General features: G+C 48.6%; 1 protein-coding gene across 1 annotated transcript in view; it reads right to left on the reverse strand.

Annotated features, from left to right (window-relative positions):
- Window positions 1–1,273: 1,273 nt before the first annotated feature.
- RFNG (RFNG O-fucosylpeptide 3-beta-N-acetylglucosaminyltransferase) overlaps window positions 1,274–17,599 on the reverse strand; it is a 35,174-nt gene continuing 18,848 nt past the window's right edge. The window contains exons 6-9 of the mRNA XM_075349731.1: window positions 15,103–15,188; window positions 14,857–15,022; window positions 2,694–2,779; window positions 1,274–2,614 (exon numbers count right to left, since the gene is read on the reverse strand). Of these exons, the coding sequence (XP_075205846.1) occupies window positions 2,560–2,614; window positions 2,694–2,779; window positions 14,857–15,022; window positions 15,103–15,188 (393 nt within the window). The 3' untranslated portion in view covers window positions 1,274–2,559. The remainder of the gene's footprint in view (window positions 2,615–2,693; window positions 2,780–14,856; window positions 15,023–15,102; window positions 15,189–17,599) is intronic.

Here is a 17,599-nt window from a genome sequence, read left to right on the forward strand (position 1 = left end):
ATGTTTTACAGAGGATGTGGTGTGCCTTGGATCATGTGCCGTTCCCTTTCTTCTCCAAACTTTTTTCTTCCCATCATTCTGGTACAGGTTGATCTTTGTCTCATCTGTCCATAGAATACTTTTCCAGAACTGAGCTGGCTTCATGAGGTGTTTTTCAGCAAATTTAACTCTGGCCTGTATTTTTGGAATTGATGAATGGTTTGCATCTAGATGTCAACCCTTTGTATTTACTTTCATGGAGTCTTCTCTTTACTGTTGACTTAGAGACAGATACACCTACTTCACTGAGAGTGTTCTGGACTTCAGTTGATGTTGTGAACGGGTTCTTCTTCACCAAAGAAAGTATGCGGCGATCATCCACCACTGTTATCATCCGTGGACGCCCAAGCCTTTTTGAGTTACCAAGCTCACCAGTCAATTCCTTTTTTCTCAGAATGTACCTGACTGTTTATTTTGCTACTCCAAGCATGTCTGCTATCTCTCTGATGGATCTTTTTTTTCAGCCTCAGGATGTTCTGCTTCACCTCAATTGAGAGTTCCTTAGACCGCATGTTGTCTGGTCACAGCAACAGCTTCCAAATGCAAAACCACACACCTGTAATCAACCCCAGACCTTTTAACTACTTCATTGATTACAGGTTAACGAGGGAGACGCCTTCAGAGTTAATTGCAGCCCTTAGAGTCCCTTGTCCAATTACTTTTGGTCCCTTGAAAAAGAGGAGGCTATGCATTACAGAGCTATGATTCCTAAACCCTTTCTCCCATTTGGATGTGAAAACTCTCATATTGCAGCTGGGAGTGTGCACTTTCAGCCTATAGTAAATTATATTATATATATATATATAAAAAATTGTATTTCTGAACATGTTTTTGTAAACAGCTAAAATAACAAAACTTGTGTCACTGTCCAAATATTTCTGGACCTAACTGTATGGTGATTGAAAACAAGAGTTGTCCGAGTAGCGGACAACCTCAACAATGTACCAGTAAGGCTCGTACCAGGGATGATCTACAGCAACATTGCGAATTAAAAAGGTAGATAGATAAGACTGAGTCAGGGTTTTAACCCTAGAATTACCTGGTAGTGATACGATTTTGACCCTGGTGCCAATTTTCAGTAACAGCCATTGGTCGGAGAACACTGATAGATGGAAGATTCTACAGCAATATTAGTTCTATTATGTTGGAGCAAAATTTATTATGTCTTGATGTTAAAAATTGTAAAATGTTAAGGTTTACATTTTTTAATAAAATTTATAAAGAAAACTGACAATTGAAAAAAAATACACATTTTATTAAAAGTGAATTCTGTACATATGTTCAGATTGAATAAATTACAACACAAACAATTGGCAAAAATTATATACAAAATGTCATCCAAAGCATAGTACCAAGAGAAAACGAGCGCAATAAGTGCATAGAGCCAAACCCAGACGGGCAATATTTCACAATAGGACTTTACGACGTCAACTGGTTGGTTGTAATTGTGCTGGAACCTCGAGGAGCCCAAGAATGGGATGGTTAAAATGGACTATTATAGGTCAGATCATATTTAAAAAAAAAAAAAAAAAAATAATATATATAAAATAATTCAGTGAAATACTGCTACATTTAAATAATGTCTTAAAAATCCTTAAGGAATAGTAAAGAGCATTAAAATACATGTCATGGTAAAAACTATTTAAAAAGGCCAGAAGTGGCTCATGAACATACTGACATACACTGCCATATGCTCCATGTAAGAGCCAGGATAGGTAAAAACCCTTTAAAGGGGGTCTCAACCTTGGACAATGTTAGAGTGATCCTTTGAAAATAATCTGAAAGTGTCTCCCCTCACCATCCCTGGTACTCTCAGAAATCAGGGGTATTCCATGGGGGAAGAGGTCGATTTCTCCTCATCGGCACCACTAGGGCCTTTAAAGGTAACCTGTTGGGCAGTCTAATTAGTGGTCCATGTGAATTGCAGTCAGTTATATTCAGAAACATTACGGCATGTCAGAGAGAATAGAATTAGAAGATCCGGTCAGGGACCAAAGCCGGTGACCAGACTAGTGCAGCGCCAGCCCCAGCCGGGGCTTATTAGCGCCATAGCAGCATTTATTAAGATTAGCTCCACTTACAGGATCAGGGAAACTCCCACATAGAAGCAGCTGGAACAGTTCCTGCCAGGGGAACAGTATATTCACTTACATGTCCTCACTTTGCCAGGGGCAGTATATGCGTGACCATTCGCTTCAGCATCTCCACATGGTCGGGCACAGAGAGTTACACAGGATACAACAGGGGGCATTTAGATATATTTTAAACATCCAATAGTGGCATTAATTACTTTTCAATGATCTATTGATTAAACTGTATTGGTGGCACAATCCCTTTAAGCTTTGGGTTTCTTAAAACAATTGAGAAAATGCTAAAAAACTGAAGGAGCCAGCTCTTCCTTGGGAACTTGGGTCTAAAATGTAAATCCAGACGCTTCTGAAGTAATATTTCATTTTACAGTGGAAGATGTATGGTTGTCCAGACTGGAGGTCACTCCAGAAGGTGACGTGAGCTCCTCTTCTAGTTAGGACACCAGCTTGTGTCGGGATACAACATACAATGGACAGATTTGAACCTACAGGACAGAGGATATATTGGTTATGCACATTAACAAAAGGGTACGAATCTGCTTTACAGAACAGTAGCTGAATTACCGAGTAGGATCTTGTTCCAGGCTGAAGGACCCGGCTACATGTACAACATTCTTTCTCTTGTCAGGACCACCGTAGCTTAGAGTTACCTGGGAGAAAAAAAAAATAAATTCTGGATTGATTAAAATGAATCATGTGACTACACCGGTAAGTGACTTAGGTGTTAATGACTGATTTATGGGACAGTCGTATCTTAACCCTAGAACGCACAACCATAGAAAACAAGTAACCTAGCAGGCATGCGAGGCCTCAAGTATGCGTTTTAGGGTTAAGACCCCACGTTCCTAGTGGTCACCCAGTCTACATAATCAAAAAGACTGCTGGAACACCATTGTAAATGTCAACAGGGTGCTAGCCAAAAAATTCACAATCTATATGAAGTGAAAGCTGCACACCAAATTCAGAGAAATATGAATAAGCATAACTGCTTTATAATACATAAGGAATGAAAACTACAATAAGCCATATGAAAAATTGAAAAAAAGGGACCCCATAAATGAGATTACCGTGAAGTTGGTTATGGGGCAGTAATGAATTGATCAATATATTAGCTAAATCTCTTTTTTCAAATAATACTCAGCAGTTATGTAATGTCACATTTCAATTTTTCATATGGCTAGTTGTATTTTTCATTCCTTATGTATTATAAAGCAGTTATGCTTGTTCATATTTCTCTGAATTTGGTGTGCAGCTTTCACTTCATATACATGTGACTACAGGCTTCCAGAGCAGAGCCAGATGCCAAAGTTCGAAAGAAGGATAGTACTGTGGAAAAAAAATCCAAGGCAGGGACACTCCAATATAGTATGGGTAGTGAAATTTTATAAGAAATGTTCAGTTTATGAGCACAGCATTATTAAAACTTCCACCACTCCTATCCAAATTGTTAGATAAGTCCGCGATAAATCTCCTCTATCAAGAAGAAAAAAAAAAAAAAAGTCTCGAGGATTGTCCATATCTAGAGTAAAACCACTGGATATTATAAAAACAAAAAAGGTGGCGTAAAACGGATTTTTGTGTACTCACCGTAAAATAGTTTTCGCTTAGCCATCATTGGGGGGGGGACACAGGACCATGGGTGTTATGCTGCCTATCCATAGGAGGACACTAAGTAGATGCAAAAGCATAGCTCCTCCTCTGCAGTATACACCCCCTGGCCGGGCCAGGCAACCTCAGTTTTAGTACACAAGCAGTAGGAGAAAAACCAGTAAAAACTTCTCAACAGAGGAACATGAGAAAAAAAAAAAAAGTCATAACCAAATAAGGTACTGAGAGAACCAAGGCCCAACAGGGCAACAGGGTGGGTGCTGTGTCCCCCAATGATGGCTAAGAGAAAACGATTTTACGGTGAGTACACAAAAATCTGTTTTTCTCTGATGCCTCATTGGGGGACACAGGACCATGGGACGTCCTAAAGCAGTCCATGGGTGGGAAACAAAAGAAGACAACACAACCCAAGGACTAGGAACCAGTCCCAGACAGCCTGGAGCACCTACTGAGAGATGTGCTCTACTGCAGTTTGCAGAATTTTCCTACCCAGATTTGCCTCAGCTGAAACCTGGGTATGGACTCTGTAATGCTTTGAAAACGTATGTAGGCTAGACCAGGTCGCAGCCTAACACACCTGTTCCACTGAAGCCCGATGCCGAATGGCCCACGAAGCGCCAACTGCTCGCGTGGAATGAGCCTGCAGCCCACTAGGAATGGGCTTGAGTTGCAAGCGGTAGACTTCCTGGATCGCAGAGCGAATCCAGCGACCCAGAGTCGCCTTTGAAGCTGCCTGTCCTTTCTTAGGCCCCTCAGGAATGACGAACAAAGAGTCAGTTTTCCTAAAGGGGGCTGTCGGCTGTCCTGGATATGTAATATCAGAGCTCTGACGAGGTCCAACTAATGCAGAGACCTTTCCACCCTATGAACTGGGTGTGGACAAAAGGAAGGCAGAACAATGTCCTCATTCAAATGAAACGGGGTAGCAACCTTTGAAGAAAATCCAGAAGGGGGCGCAGAACCACCTTGTCCTGGTGAAAGATCAGAAAAGGCTCGCGGCAAGAGTGCTGCCAGCTCCGAAACCCGTCTGATGGACGTAATTGCCACCAGGAATGTTACCTTCCAGAACAGAAGAGCAAGGGAGACCTCTGGAGACCGTCCAGAACGAGATTGAGGTCCCATGGGTCCAGCGGCCATTTATACGAGGGAACTAGATGGGAAACGCCCTGGAGGAAGGACTTGACTTGCGGTTTTTGAGCCATGCGGCATTGGTAGAAGATTGAGAGCGCTGAGATCTGCCCTTTAAGGGCGCTGAGAGCCAACCCCGCTTGTAAGCCAGACTGTAGAAAGTCGAGAATTCTGGGGATGGCCAGAGGCATAGGCTGGACGTTAGTTTCCCTGCACCATGAAAGGAAGATTTTCCACATACGGTGGTAAATGCGGGATGAAGCAGGCTTTTGGGCGCTGATCATGGTGGAAATAACCGCGGGGGAGAATCCCGCTCTTGTTAATACCCAGGTCTCAATGGCCATGCTGTCAGCTTCAGGGCTCTGGAGTTCTGATGGGAAATGGGCCCTTGGGTCAGCAAGTCTGGGATGTCTGGAAGGCGCCACGGTATGTCTGCGAGCATTTGTACTACTTCAGCGTACCAGTCGACCGAGGGCGGATCGGCCCAGCCCTTAGGGGCAGGTGAGTCAAAAGGGTACCGGTACTCCATGAGTTTTCGGTTACCGAAGCGCCTGCCAGTCTTCTCCCTTTGCTTTGTGAGGATATCCTGAAACTCTGGGTGATCAGCGAAAACCTTTTGGAGTTTTCTTGCCCTTTTAAAGGAGACCGCATGGTCAGTGGTAGTGGATGGGGGATCTTCCACATGCAGAGTTTGGTTGATTGCTATTAGGGAGTCTATTGCAGTTTGATCATCTGGGGAGGATGAAGCCAAGGAATCCTCTTGGTACAAACAGCATTCTCCCTCCTCCAGCTCTTCAGAAGCCGTGGAGCGTGTGGGAGAGCCTGCTCTGTGTGCTCCCGAGGGAGAGCCCTGGGGGCCATGAGAGAGTGCTGGAGACACCCGGCCGTGTGCTCTTTTTCCTGATCCCTGCAACCGGTGAAGCATGTGCCCAGATTACCTCAGAAGGATCCTCCATAGGGGTATCCTCAGGCTGCATTCCGTCTAGGGACCCAGAAGGGTGTGGAGGACGACATTGCATAGCCAGAACCAGGTTCTGTGACATGGATTGGGACAGAAACTGTGCCCATTCCGGTGGGCTGGGAGCCCTAGGCTCTGGGCTGACGGTTGCGGTGGTGGTGGCGGGGGGGGGGGGGTTGGTCTCGGGGGACTATATGGGCACAGAAACCACAGAGAGAAGAAGTGTGTTTACGTGGTAGCTCAGCGTGGCAGGCAGTACATTCACCGGGAGTTCTGTAATCGGCGTCTCTTGGATTGTGCCGCTCACCATTTACCCCAATAAAGCTTTTTTCACCTTGCAATTGGGCTTTTGGTCGTTCCTTCTTCCCCCTCTTTTGAATAGTAGACTATGTGAGCCTTGGCGCTCTTAGTGCCCTTAGAATTCTGCATGTTCCTAATATGAGTATGCCAGGAGGGGGAGCAATGGTCAGCAGAGCTACAAGTGAAGCAAGTACCTCACCAGAATCAGCCGATGGCCCTGCGTCCTCAGGCAGGAGTAAGCTCTGTGGAGATCTTTGCACGCTTTCCTGGGGGGGCTTATCTCGACCACGGGGTGCAGGGCTTAGCGCTAAAAGAGCACCAAGAATAAGTCAGTGTGCCCCCCCTGCTGTCGGTAGCAAAAAACGGCGGGAAGGGAGCTTCTGTGACATCTCCCTCCAGTCAGCACACAGCTGGTCTCCGGAGGATAATCTCTGCCGGCTTTACTGCAATCAGAGCATGCAGCTAAAGCAAATAAACAAAGCAAATAAACTGTGTAAGTTCCTGATCTCTGGGCCCTCCCCCACCACTGGGAAATTATCTGTGCAGGATTCTCTGCAAACAGCGAGGGACTTCACCGTCTTTTCTCCCTTTGTCTGGGAAACCAGTCAGGGGGGGGATCTAACCTTAAACACTGCCTCAGCCCAGGCAGTGGGAATAGCAGAGTCAGCCTGCTGTGTCCGGTCACACAGTGCAATGTTCAACTCAGAGCCTGCAAAGAGGGGCTGAGGAATTGTGCTTCTGCCCTGGGCTCTGTAAAAAAATCGGTGTCTGTGGGACCCGTCGTCCAGTGAGATGCAGCCCAGGATCCAGTGTCGCAGGAGGGGGTACGCGGAGGCAGTACTCCGCGTTCCCGCCCGTTGATGGTATTGGCAGATCGGTCCCAAAAGGAAACAGTCGTCCTCCAAAAATAAAACCTTGAAAGATGTGCCTCCTACAGACACTAAGCTAAAACGGAGGTTGCCTGGCCCGGCCAGGGGGTGTATACTGCAGAGGAGGAGCTATGCTTTTGCATCTACTTAGTGTCTTCCTATGGATAGGCAGCATAACACCCATGGTCCTGTGTCCCCCAATGAGGCGTCAGAGAAACATTCAAATTATATTACGAATGTACAAATGCGTTTTGGATCCAGTACATGTCCTGTTGGTTGTGCTGTGTCCTGTGTTTGTGGGAATTTGTTGTTTTAAGGTGCAAGCAATAGGAAAATGCATTGTACTCCAATCCATAAATGTTAGTAATTTTCCTCCCAGTCACTACCATGACATCTAGTGGCGATCGAGAAATGTAGCACTCAAAAACACAGCTTTCCTAGACTTCTACAGAGGTCAAGACTCAACATAATTTTCCACACTGCCTGGGGGGGGAGAGGGGGCAGGGAGAGACTCCTGGGGAGGTGTTATGGTAGTTGGGTTGCAAACCAGGCAGAAGGACGGGGTATGATCAAAGGGAAAGTTCTTACAAGAACAACAAGCAAAATGTAGGACAATGGCAGGAGTATGGGAGAGAGTCTCTATGCAATTAGGCATAGAAAACCAAGAAATGTACCAGGGAGAGAGAGTTGCTAGGAGATAGAAAACCTGCCCACAAGTGCCAAGGCCTGTGACCCCAGAGAACTGCAGGAGAGGTGTGGTACAGTGGTCCAGGGCAGAAGGCTGAAGAGTCTGTGGAAACTAGACTGTAGCTAGAGCTCAAGCCTGTAGAAAAATGCCAGGAAGAGGATGAAGAGGCAGCGGCGTCAAAATGTGTAAAATTCCTGCAAACTAGATGAGAAAAGTGTGCACATAGGCTAAGAGTGGAGGGCGGAAAGGCAAGCAATAGCCAGTGTGTGTGATTGGCTGGGCTACCAGGCGCAGGAGAATGCCCCGGCAGAAGCGGGGGACTAAATTTAGAAGTGTGACAGTCAGAGAGAACCAGGGAGGTGCAGAGGCCACAGCTAGTCCTGGGAAGGGAGAAAAAAAAAAAAAAAAAACAACAACACACACAACAACCCCAAAAACCTAACTTAGAAATGGGGCTGAGAGCAGCCCCATATTTGCCTCCTACTTACACTAATAAAAAAACAAATTTACTTTTGGGCAGTTGGTGGGTATATTCTGATGGGAAGGAGCTAACTTTTTTTTATTGCGTTGCGTCAGCAGCATACAACCACGGCCTCCTGTGTCCCCAATGAAGAGATCATTTTTCTCCAACTTATATTAATAACGAGTACAGAGCTTTCCTAGGATACTTCATGTGCAACAATGAAACATGCAAAAAATATCTATATCTATATATAAAGATGAAAAGGATATGAGAAAATATATATATCTAATCTATCAAAATGTACTATTACATATCCCTCAAAATACATTCCTATTCCATTTAAACCCTGATGTGACGCCACCTGCTCTACATGGTCATATGGCTATTCATACGTTGTAATTATAACCTTGTATGTAAATAATGACGGACGGTCTCTAGTTCCCAGGTTTTTCCGCCAAAAAACATTACATCTAAACCTGGAACCACAGCCAGCAGGACATGAGCCTGATGAAGAGCCAAGTACTGCATCCAAAACACATTTGTTCATTCTTAATATTAATGTTTTAAATACCCTAGACTAATTCCAGAGGTTTTAACCTTCCTACTGACAGTGCTAGACACTTCCGTTTTTCCTACTTTGTCCACTTTTAAAGAAAGCACTGTTGTAAATCAGTGAAATAACTTTGAGCAGCAACAAAAAAAAAATTATAAAAACAAACATATCATAACTCTGGTTAGGAGAGGGGCCCTTGGAAGCCATATAAAGAGAATTTTGTTACTTACCGTAAATTCTTTTTCTTATAGTTCCGACATGGGAGACCCAGACCATGGGGTGTATAGCTTTTGCCTCCGGAGGACACACAAAGTACTACACTCAAACGTGTAGCTCCTCCCTCCTAGCATATACACCCCCTGGTAGCCAGTCCTAGCCAGTTTAGTGCAAAAGCTGAAGGAGGACATCCACCCACAAGTAGAGAGAGCAAAACCCGGAACAACCGGAACCTCTGTCTACAACAACAGCCGGTGATAACACGCGGAACAAGAAACCTGCCAACAGGCAACAGGGAGGGTGCTGGGTCTCCCATGTCGGAACTATAAGAAAAAGAATTTACGGTAAGTAACAAAATTCTCTTTTTCTTCATCGTTCCTTATGGGAGACCCAGACCATGGGACGTTCTAAAGCAGTCCATGGGTGGGAATAAATAGAAAAACTGAGAAGTAGGCGAAACCTAACTTCACAAATGGGCGACAGCCGCCTGAAGGATGCGTCTGCCCAAGCTCGCATCTGCCGAAGCAAGAGCATGCACTTGGTAGTGCTTCGAAAAGGTATGCAGACTAGTCCAAGTGGCAGTCTGACAGACCTGCTGAGCCGTAGCCTGGGCCTGAAAGCCTAAGAGGGACCGACAGCTCTGGTCAAGTGTGCCTTGATCCCCGGCGGGAGAGGCACTTGAGTACACTGGTAGGTATCGGAAATGGCCGACCTAAACCAACGAGCCAGGGTCGGCTTAAATGCCGAGAGGCTCTTACGCTGACCAGCGGTCAGCACAAAGGAGAGGTGCACCGCCTAAGAACAGCGGTGTGAGACACATAGATCTGGAGCGCCCGCACCAGATCCAGAGTATGCAACGCCCTTTCAAAGCGATGAACAGGAGCCGGACAAAAGGAAGGCAGGGAAAATGCCCCGGTTAAGGTGGAAGCAGCAACCACCTTAGGGAGAAAGTCCGGAGTCGGACGGAGAACCACCTTGTCTTGATGAAGGGAGGACTCCGAAGAGAGTGCAGCCAAAACAGAGACTCTCTTGAGGGAAGTTATGGCCACTAGAAAGACCACTTTCTGTGAAAGACTAAACAAAGAAACCTCCCTAAGAGGCTCAAAGGGGGGTTTCCGGAAGCCGTGAGGACCGAATTAAGGTCCCAGGGCTCCAAAGGCTGCCGGTAAGGCGGAATGATGTGAGATGCGCCCTGCATGAAGGAGCGCACCTGGACCAGCCGGGCGATACGCCGCTGGCACAACACTGACAGAGCCGAGACCTGTCCCTTAAGGGAATTGAGGGATAGTCCTAGCTGCAGACCGGACTGTAGAAGGGACAGGAGGGTCGGCAAGGCCAAAAGGCCAAAGGATACTTCCGAGCTCGAGTCATAGTGGAGATGACTTCAGGAGGGATACCAGAAGTCGTCAAGATCCATGACTCAAACGCCACGCTGTCAATCTGAGAGCCGCAGGTTCTGGCGGAAAGACGGACCTCGTGAGAGAAGGTCTGGACAGTCCGGGAGATGCTATGGCATCTCTACGGACAGACGGAGGTCAGGGTACCAAGCTTGCCTGGGTCAGTCTGGAGTAATGAGAATGACCCGACGGCCCTCCTTTCTGATCTTGCGCAGGACTCTGGGCAAGAACTAGAGAGTGAAACACGTAAGACAGACGAAGCTGGGACCAAACTTGAACCAGTGCGTCTGCCGCAAAAACCTGAGGATCGTGGAGCCACGGTTTGACGGCTGAGACAAACTGCCTCCCAGTTTTCCACGTCTGGGATGTGGGCTGCGGATATGGTGGACTAGGAGTCCTCCGTCCACTGAAGAATGCGATGAACCTCCAACATTGCCAGGCGGCTGAGTGTCCCGCCCTGGAGGTTGATGTAGGCAAATACTGTAGCGTTGTCTGACTGGACTCGAATGTGCCTGGCCGCCAACAGCTGGCGAAAGGCTTAGAGAGCTAGAAACACAGCTCTGATTTCCAGCACGTTGATCCAGAGGGCTAATTCGGACAGAGTCCAAGTGCCCTGCGCTCCATGGTGGAGATATACTGCTCCCCAGCCGGATAGACTAGCATCTTGGTGAGGATCACCCGGGACGGAGCCAGGAAGGAGCGTCCCTGAGACAGAGGGGCCGAAGCCACCACTGAAACGAGCCCCTGGTTTGTGGCGAAGCCACCGCCCCGTGGAAGGAGGAAGTCCGCTTGTTCCAACAGCGGAAAATATCCAGCCGCAGAGGACGCAGATTGAACTGGGCAAGGGAATCGCTTCCATTGACACCACCATCTGATCCAGCACCTGTATTAGGTGCCTGATGGAACGACGTCGACCGCCAGCGGAGGGACTGCTGTTTGACTAAGGGCAGCTTCACAAGTGCCGACAGAGTCTCGAATTGCGTCCCTGGGAATATGAACTTCTGGGTCGAAGTCAGAGTGGGCTTGGACAGAATGACAAACCACCCGAATTGGTTAGAGTGGCGAGAGTGAGCGAGGCACTCCGCTAACAGTTTGCACTGGATGAAGCCCAGACTAGAAGGCTGTCCAGGACAAAAGGATCACTGCCAACCCCTAGAGGTGCAGGACCGCAATCACAGCTGCCCCGACCTTGAGAATACTCGAGGGGCCGTGGCTAACCCCAAGGGAAGAGCCACGAATTGGACCACTCTGATTGCAAAACGTAGCCAACGCTGGTGTGAAACTGCGATTGGCACATGCAGATATGCATCTCTGATGTCGATGGATGCTAGGGAATCTCCTTGGGTCATTGATTGATCGCAGAGACTCCATGCGAAAATGCAGCACCTGAACATGCTTGAGAAGCTTGAGATCCAGGTCGGAAGGCATCGCCCTCTTCGGGTACTAGGAATAGATTTAAGCAGAAATCTCAGAACCGTTCCCAGTCGGGAACCGGTACAATTACTCCAGTGGCCTGCAAGAATGCCACAGCCTGTGAGAAGGCGGCAGCCTTGGAGCAGGGGGGAGTTGCAGAAAAAATCTGTTTGGCGGGCTGGATAGAATTCTATCCTGTAGCCATGGGAGATGGTATCTCGCACCCACTGATCGGAGACGTGTTAAAACCATACGTCGCCAAAGTGGGAGAGCCTGCCACCGACCAAGGACGTTGCTGGCGTGGCCAGATAGCCAGGAGGAGGCTGACTTAGTGGCAGCATCTCCTGCGGTCTTCTCGTGCGCCATTTGGGTTTACGATCCTTGGCTGAGCCAGTGGACGAGGCCGAGGGCTTAGAGAACGATCAGATGGAGGAATGAAAAGAACGAAACCTCGACTGATTCCTGCCCTGGACAGGTTTCCTGGTTTAGGTTTGTTGCATGGAAGAACTCTTCCCGCCAAGAGCTTCCTTAATAATTTCATCCAGTTGTTCCCGAATAGTCTGGTCCCAGGAAAAAGGTAGCCCAGCAAGGAACTTCTTTAGAAGCATCCGCCCTCCACTTCCGAAGCCACAGGAGCTTGCGGATAGCGAGGAAATTAGCCGAGGCCACCGCAGTGCGGTGAGAGTCTCCAGCATGGCAGACATGGCATAGGATGAAAAGACTGAAGTCTGGAAGTTAAGGCAACCATTTCGGGCAAAGAGTCCCTGTGAGGGAATGCATCTCCTCTAGAGAAGAAGAGATGGCTTTGAAGCCGCACTGCTGCAAGAGCTGGGGAGAACGAGGCCCCTGCCGCCTCCATACAGATTTGGCCAGAAGGACAACCTGGCGGACAGCAAAGCCGTAAGTGAGGAGCCATCAGCCACTGATACAACGGTCCGGGCTGAGAGTCTAAACACCGGAGGGACCACCTTTGGTGAATGAGCCCACTCCTTGACCACCTCTGGTGGAAAGGGAAAACTGCCATCAGAACCACGCTTTGGGAAGCGTTTGCCAGAGCAGACCCTGGGCTTGGTCACAGTGGCCTGAAAACTGGAGTGGTTAAGGAACACACTCCTTGTTCTCTTAGGCAAGGTAAACTGGTGCCTTTTTGCCAGAGAGGGTTGCTCCTCTGATACTGGCGGATTGAGGTCCAGTACAGAATTAATGTACAGTGGGATCCTTAGAGAGGTGCCGTCAGCCACTGATACAACTATCCGGGCTGAAATACTAGACACCGGAGGGACCACCCTTGGTGAATGAGCCCACTCCTTGACCACCTGTGGTGGAAGGGGGAAACAGTCATCAGAACCACGCTTTGGGAGCGTCTGTCAGGACAGGCTCTGGGCTTGGTCCAGTGGGCTGAAAACTGGAGTGGTTAAGGAACACACTCCTTGTTCTCTTTAAGGTATACTGATGCCTTTCTGCCAGAGGGGGGATACTCCCCTGATACAGGCGGATTGAGGTCCAGTACAAATATAATGGACGCAATCAAATCATTAGCATCTGCATCACCTTTGGACAGATCAATGGTACATTAAGTAGCGTCCGAGCCCCCAGTAAAGACATCCTCCTCGTCCCGTGAGTCAGCTCGTGAATCAGAGCTGCGGGACGAGGAAGGACAGGGGACCCTGCGTCTCCATTTTAGGAGGACGGGGACTGAGACCAGATGAAGAGTCCTCTGATAGCTTTGCTGAGCGAGCCGGAGCAGCAGAAGCGCCCTGAGAAGGGGGCTAATGCATGCTCAGCACCACCGGAGCAGCTGGAGGGACCACTGATGAGCCTCCAGGCTGAGGGACCACTGTGTTTATGTGCTCAGTACAGGCAGTACGAGTCTACATGCAGTGCATATTAAGAACAGCCTTGCAGCCTTGCTCTGATGTGAGACATGCTGCAGAAGTGGGGGCTCTGTCCAGAATGACCCCCAGCAGGGTATATAAACAGAGAATATAAACAGAGAATATAAACAGAGAATATAAACAGAGAATATAAACAGAGAATATAAACAGAGAATATAAGCAGCTGCAAAACCGGAGGTTGTGGCTTGCCAGACCGTTTAACATACATTTCTGTGCCCTCCAGTCCCCCAGCCCAGGCCCCCATTTGTCACAATGTGGTATCTCTGTGCCTATGCAGACATTGAGAACGCTGAGAAAATGGCGACCGGAGCGAGGAGAGGGGGCGGGGCCTACTCTGAGAGCGGGCAAATGAGGTATACAGGGGAGGGAATCTTTCCTCAGTGAGGAGTGTCCGTTCCCTGTGCTGAACAGCCGCTGGGCGGAGCCGCACTGTCCCTCTGCATGACTGACATGCAGGGGCAGTGAAACCCGAAACTAGGCCTCAGGCGAAGCTGGGGCCTAGATTTAAACATGCGGCCAGCGTGCAGGCACCATCGGCGCGGTTCTCCAGTGAAAACTGGAGAACCGGCCGGAAATGTTACCACAGTCATATAACACACTCCCCCCAATAAATAAAGTACAAGGGACCCCTGGAAAGACCACTTTCTGTGGTAAAAACGTCTCAATACTTAGCTTTTGAGACGCAGGGCCATGTCCCTGGGGGGGGGGGTTAAACGCTCCGTCCGGCAGAATCCTGAACAGGGCTGCGGATGGAGACCGGCCTCCTGCAAAGCAGTGAGAACCGTGATGGCTCCCACTTCAAGCCAGAGCCCCAGGGGATGGTGAAGGAGCGCGGCCTGTGAAGGCTCCAGCCTTGTAAAATCAACCTTAACAGCACCGCCGACACAGTGGGGTGAGAAGGGACATGCCGGGAGTCCAGATTGGACCCGCTTTTCTTCCAAATCTTTGAAATCCAAAAAAATCAAAAATCAAAGAATGCATGTGTGTGTGACCTCCTGAACACAAAGCATTGAAACTGGCTAGGACTGACTACCAGGGGGTGTATATGCTAGGAGGGAGGAGCTATACGTTTGAGTGTAGTACTTTGTGTGTCCTCCGGAGGCAGAAGCTATACACCCCATGGTCTGGGTCTCCCATAAGGAACGATGAAGAAAAATCTTCCCTATATACCCAGAAACTTACCTAACCCTAAAGGCAGTCTATGACAGGCATATGCTAGAACAGGACAAAGCCACCTACCTGCTGAAGTAAAGAGCTCTGTGGAAGACTGTGTAAGTTTTCTAGGTGTGAATGGAACAGATTACTGTGCTGCATTTTTACTTCCAACATCCCTTCAATGATGTACCCAATAGTGCAGTCGTCCGGTAGACGGACCTTCTCAGCTGTACTGATGAAGTTCCCCATGCTAAAGAAAAAAGGGAAAACTTAGATTCTCCTCCAGATTGAATGGAGTTATGTCAAGATGGCTAAGCTTAACTCCCTTACCTAGCCCAGGGACTCATCTTCAGGGCAAGTCCTCGGCTAATACAGAAGCCCGCACCTCCAGTTGCAAACCAAAATTTAAGAGATGTCTGAAAACCAACACATAATGCAATGAATATTAAAGATGCACAGCCAGAATGAATAAAGGATAGGGTGTGATCACTGTAAAGATACAAATGGATAACAAAAACAAAGCAATACAGAAATAGGTGCACACCTATAAGTGCAAAGAAGGGAATTTTGTTTACTTACCGTAAATTCCTTTTCTTCTAGCTCCTATTGGGAGACCCAGACAATTCTGCCTCCGGAGGCCACACAAAGTATTACACTTTAAAAGTGTAACCCCTCCCCTCTGCCTATACACCCTCCAGGGCATCACGGGCTCCTCAGTTTTGGTGCAAAAGCAGGAAGGAGGAAACTTATAAATTGGTCTAAGGTAAATTTAATCCGAAGGATGTTCGGAGAACTGAAAACCATGAACCAAAAGAACAATTCAACATGAACAACATGTGTACACAAAAGAAACAAACAGCCCGAAGGGAACAGGGGCGGGTGCTGGGTCTCCCAATAGGAGCTAGAAGAAAAGGAATTTACGGTAAGTAAACAAAATTCCCTTCTTTGTCGCTCCATTGGGAGACCCAGACAATTGGGACATCCAAAAGCAGTCCCTGGGTGGGTAAAAGAATACCTCGATAAAAAGAGCCGAAATTGCCACCTCTTACAGGTGGGCAACCGCCGCCTGAAGGACTCGCCTACCTAGACTGGCGTCTGCCGAAGCATAGGTATGCACCTGATAGTGTTTCGTGAAAGTGTGCAGGCTAGACCAGGTAGCTGCCTGACACACCTGCTGAGCCGTCGCCCGGTGCCGCAATGCCCAGGACGCACCCACGGCTCTGGTAGAATGGGCTTTCAGCCCTGAAGGAAGCGGAAGCCCAGAAGAACGATAGGCTTCCAGAATCGGTTCCTTGATCCACCGAGCCAAGGTTGACTTGGAAGCCTGCGAACCCTTACGCTGGCCAGCGACAAGGACAAAGAGCGCATCTGAACGGCGCAGGGGCGCCGTGCGAGACACGTAGAGCCGGAGTGCTCTCACCAGATCTAATGAGTGTAAATCCTTTTCACATTGGTGAATTGGATTAGGGCAAAATGAAGGCAAGGAGATATCCTGATTGAGATGAAAAGGGGATACCACCTTAGGGAGAAATTCCGGAACAGGACGCAGAACCACCTTATCCTGGTGAAAAACCAGGAAGGGGGCTTTGCATGACAGCGCTGCCAGCTCCGACACTCTACGGAGCGATGTAACTGCCACTAGAAATGCCACCTTCTGCGAAAGACGTGATAAAGAGACATCCCGCAGCGGCTCGAAAGGTGGCTTCTGAAGAGCCGTTAGCACCCTGTTAAGGTCCCAGGGTTCCAGCGGACGCTTGTAAGGTGGGACTATGTGGCAAACTCCCTGCAGGAACGTGCGGACCTGCGGAAGTCTGGCTAGACGCTTTTGAAAAAATACGGATAGCGCCGATACTTGTCCCTTGAGAGAGCCGAGAGACAAACCCTTGTCCATTCCGGATTGAAGGAATGAAAGAAAAGTGGGTAAGGCAAAAGGCCAGGGAGTAAAACCATTATCAGAGCACCAGGATAAGAAGATCCTCCAAGACCTGTGATAGATCTTGGCGGACGTTGGTTTCCTGGCCTGTCTCATGGTGGCAATGACATCTTGAGATAACCGTGAGGACGCTAGGAGCCAGGACTCAATGGCCACACAGTCAGGTTCAGGGCCGCAGAATTCCGATGGAAAAAAGGCCCTTGGGACAGTAAGTCTGGTCGGTCTGGTAGTGCCCACGGTTGGCCGACCGTGAGATGCCACAGATCCGGGTACCACGACCGCCTCGGCCAATCTGGAGCGATGAGAATGGCGCGACGACAGTCGGACCTGATTTTTCGCAGCACTCTGGGCAGCATCGCCAGAGGAGGAAATACATAAGGCAGTCGAAACTGCGACCAATCCTGAACTAATGCGTCCGCCGCCAGAGCTCTGATCTTGAGACCGGGCCATGAATGCCGGGACTTTGTTGTTGTGCCGTGACGCCATGAGATCGACGTCCGGCGTTCCCCAGCGGCGACAGATCTCTCGAAACAAGTCTGGGTGAAGAGACCATTCCCCCGCGTCCATGCCCTGACGACTGAGAAAATCTGCTTCCCAGTTTTCTACGCCCGGGATATGAACTGCGGAGATGGTGGAAGCTGTGGCTTCCACCCACTGCAGAATCCGTTGGACTTCCTGGAAGGCTTGACGACTGCGAGTGCCGCCTTGGTGGTTGATGTATGCGACGGCAGTGGCGTTGTCCGACTGGATACGGATCTGCCTGCCCTCCAGCCACCGATGAAAAGCCAATAGGGCTAGATACACTGCCCTTATCTCCAGAATATTGATCTGAAGGGATGACTATCGGAGTCCAGGTTCCCTGAGCCCTGTGGTGGAGAAATACCGCACCCCACC

This window comes from Anomaloglossus baeobatrachus, chromosome 5, assembly GCF_048569485.1.
Source record: "Anomaloglossus baeobatrachus isolate aAnoBae1 chromosome 5, aAnoBae1.hap1, whole genome shotgun sequence".
In the NCBI taxonomy this organism is placed as follows: domain Eukaryota; kingdom Metazoa; phylum Chordata; class Amphibia; order Anura; family Aromobatidae; genus Anomaloglossus; species Anomaloglossus baeobatrachus.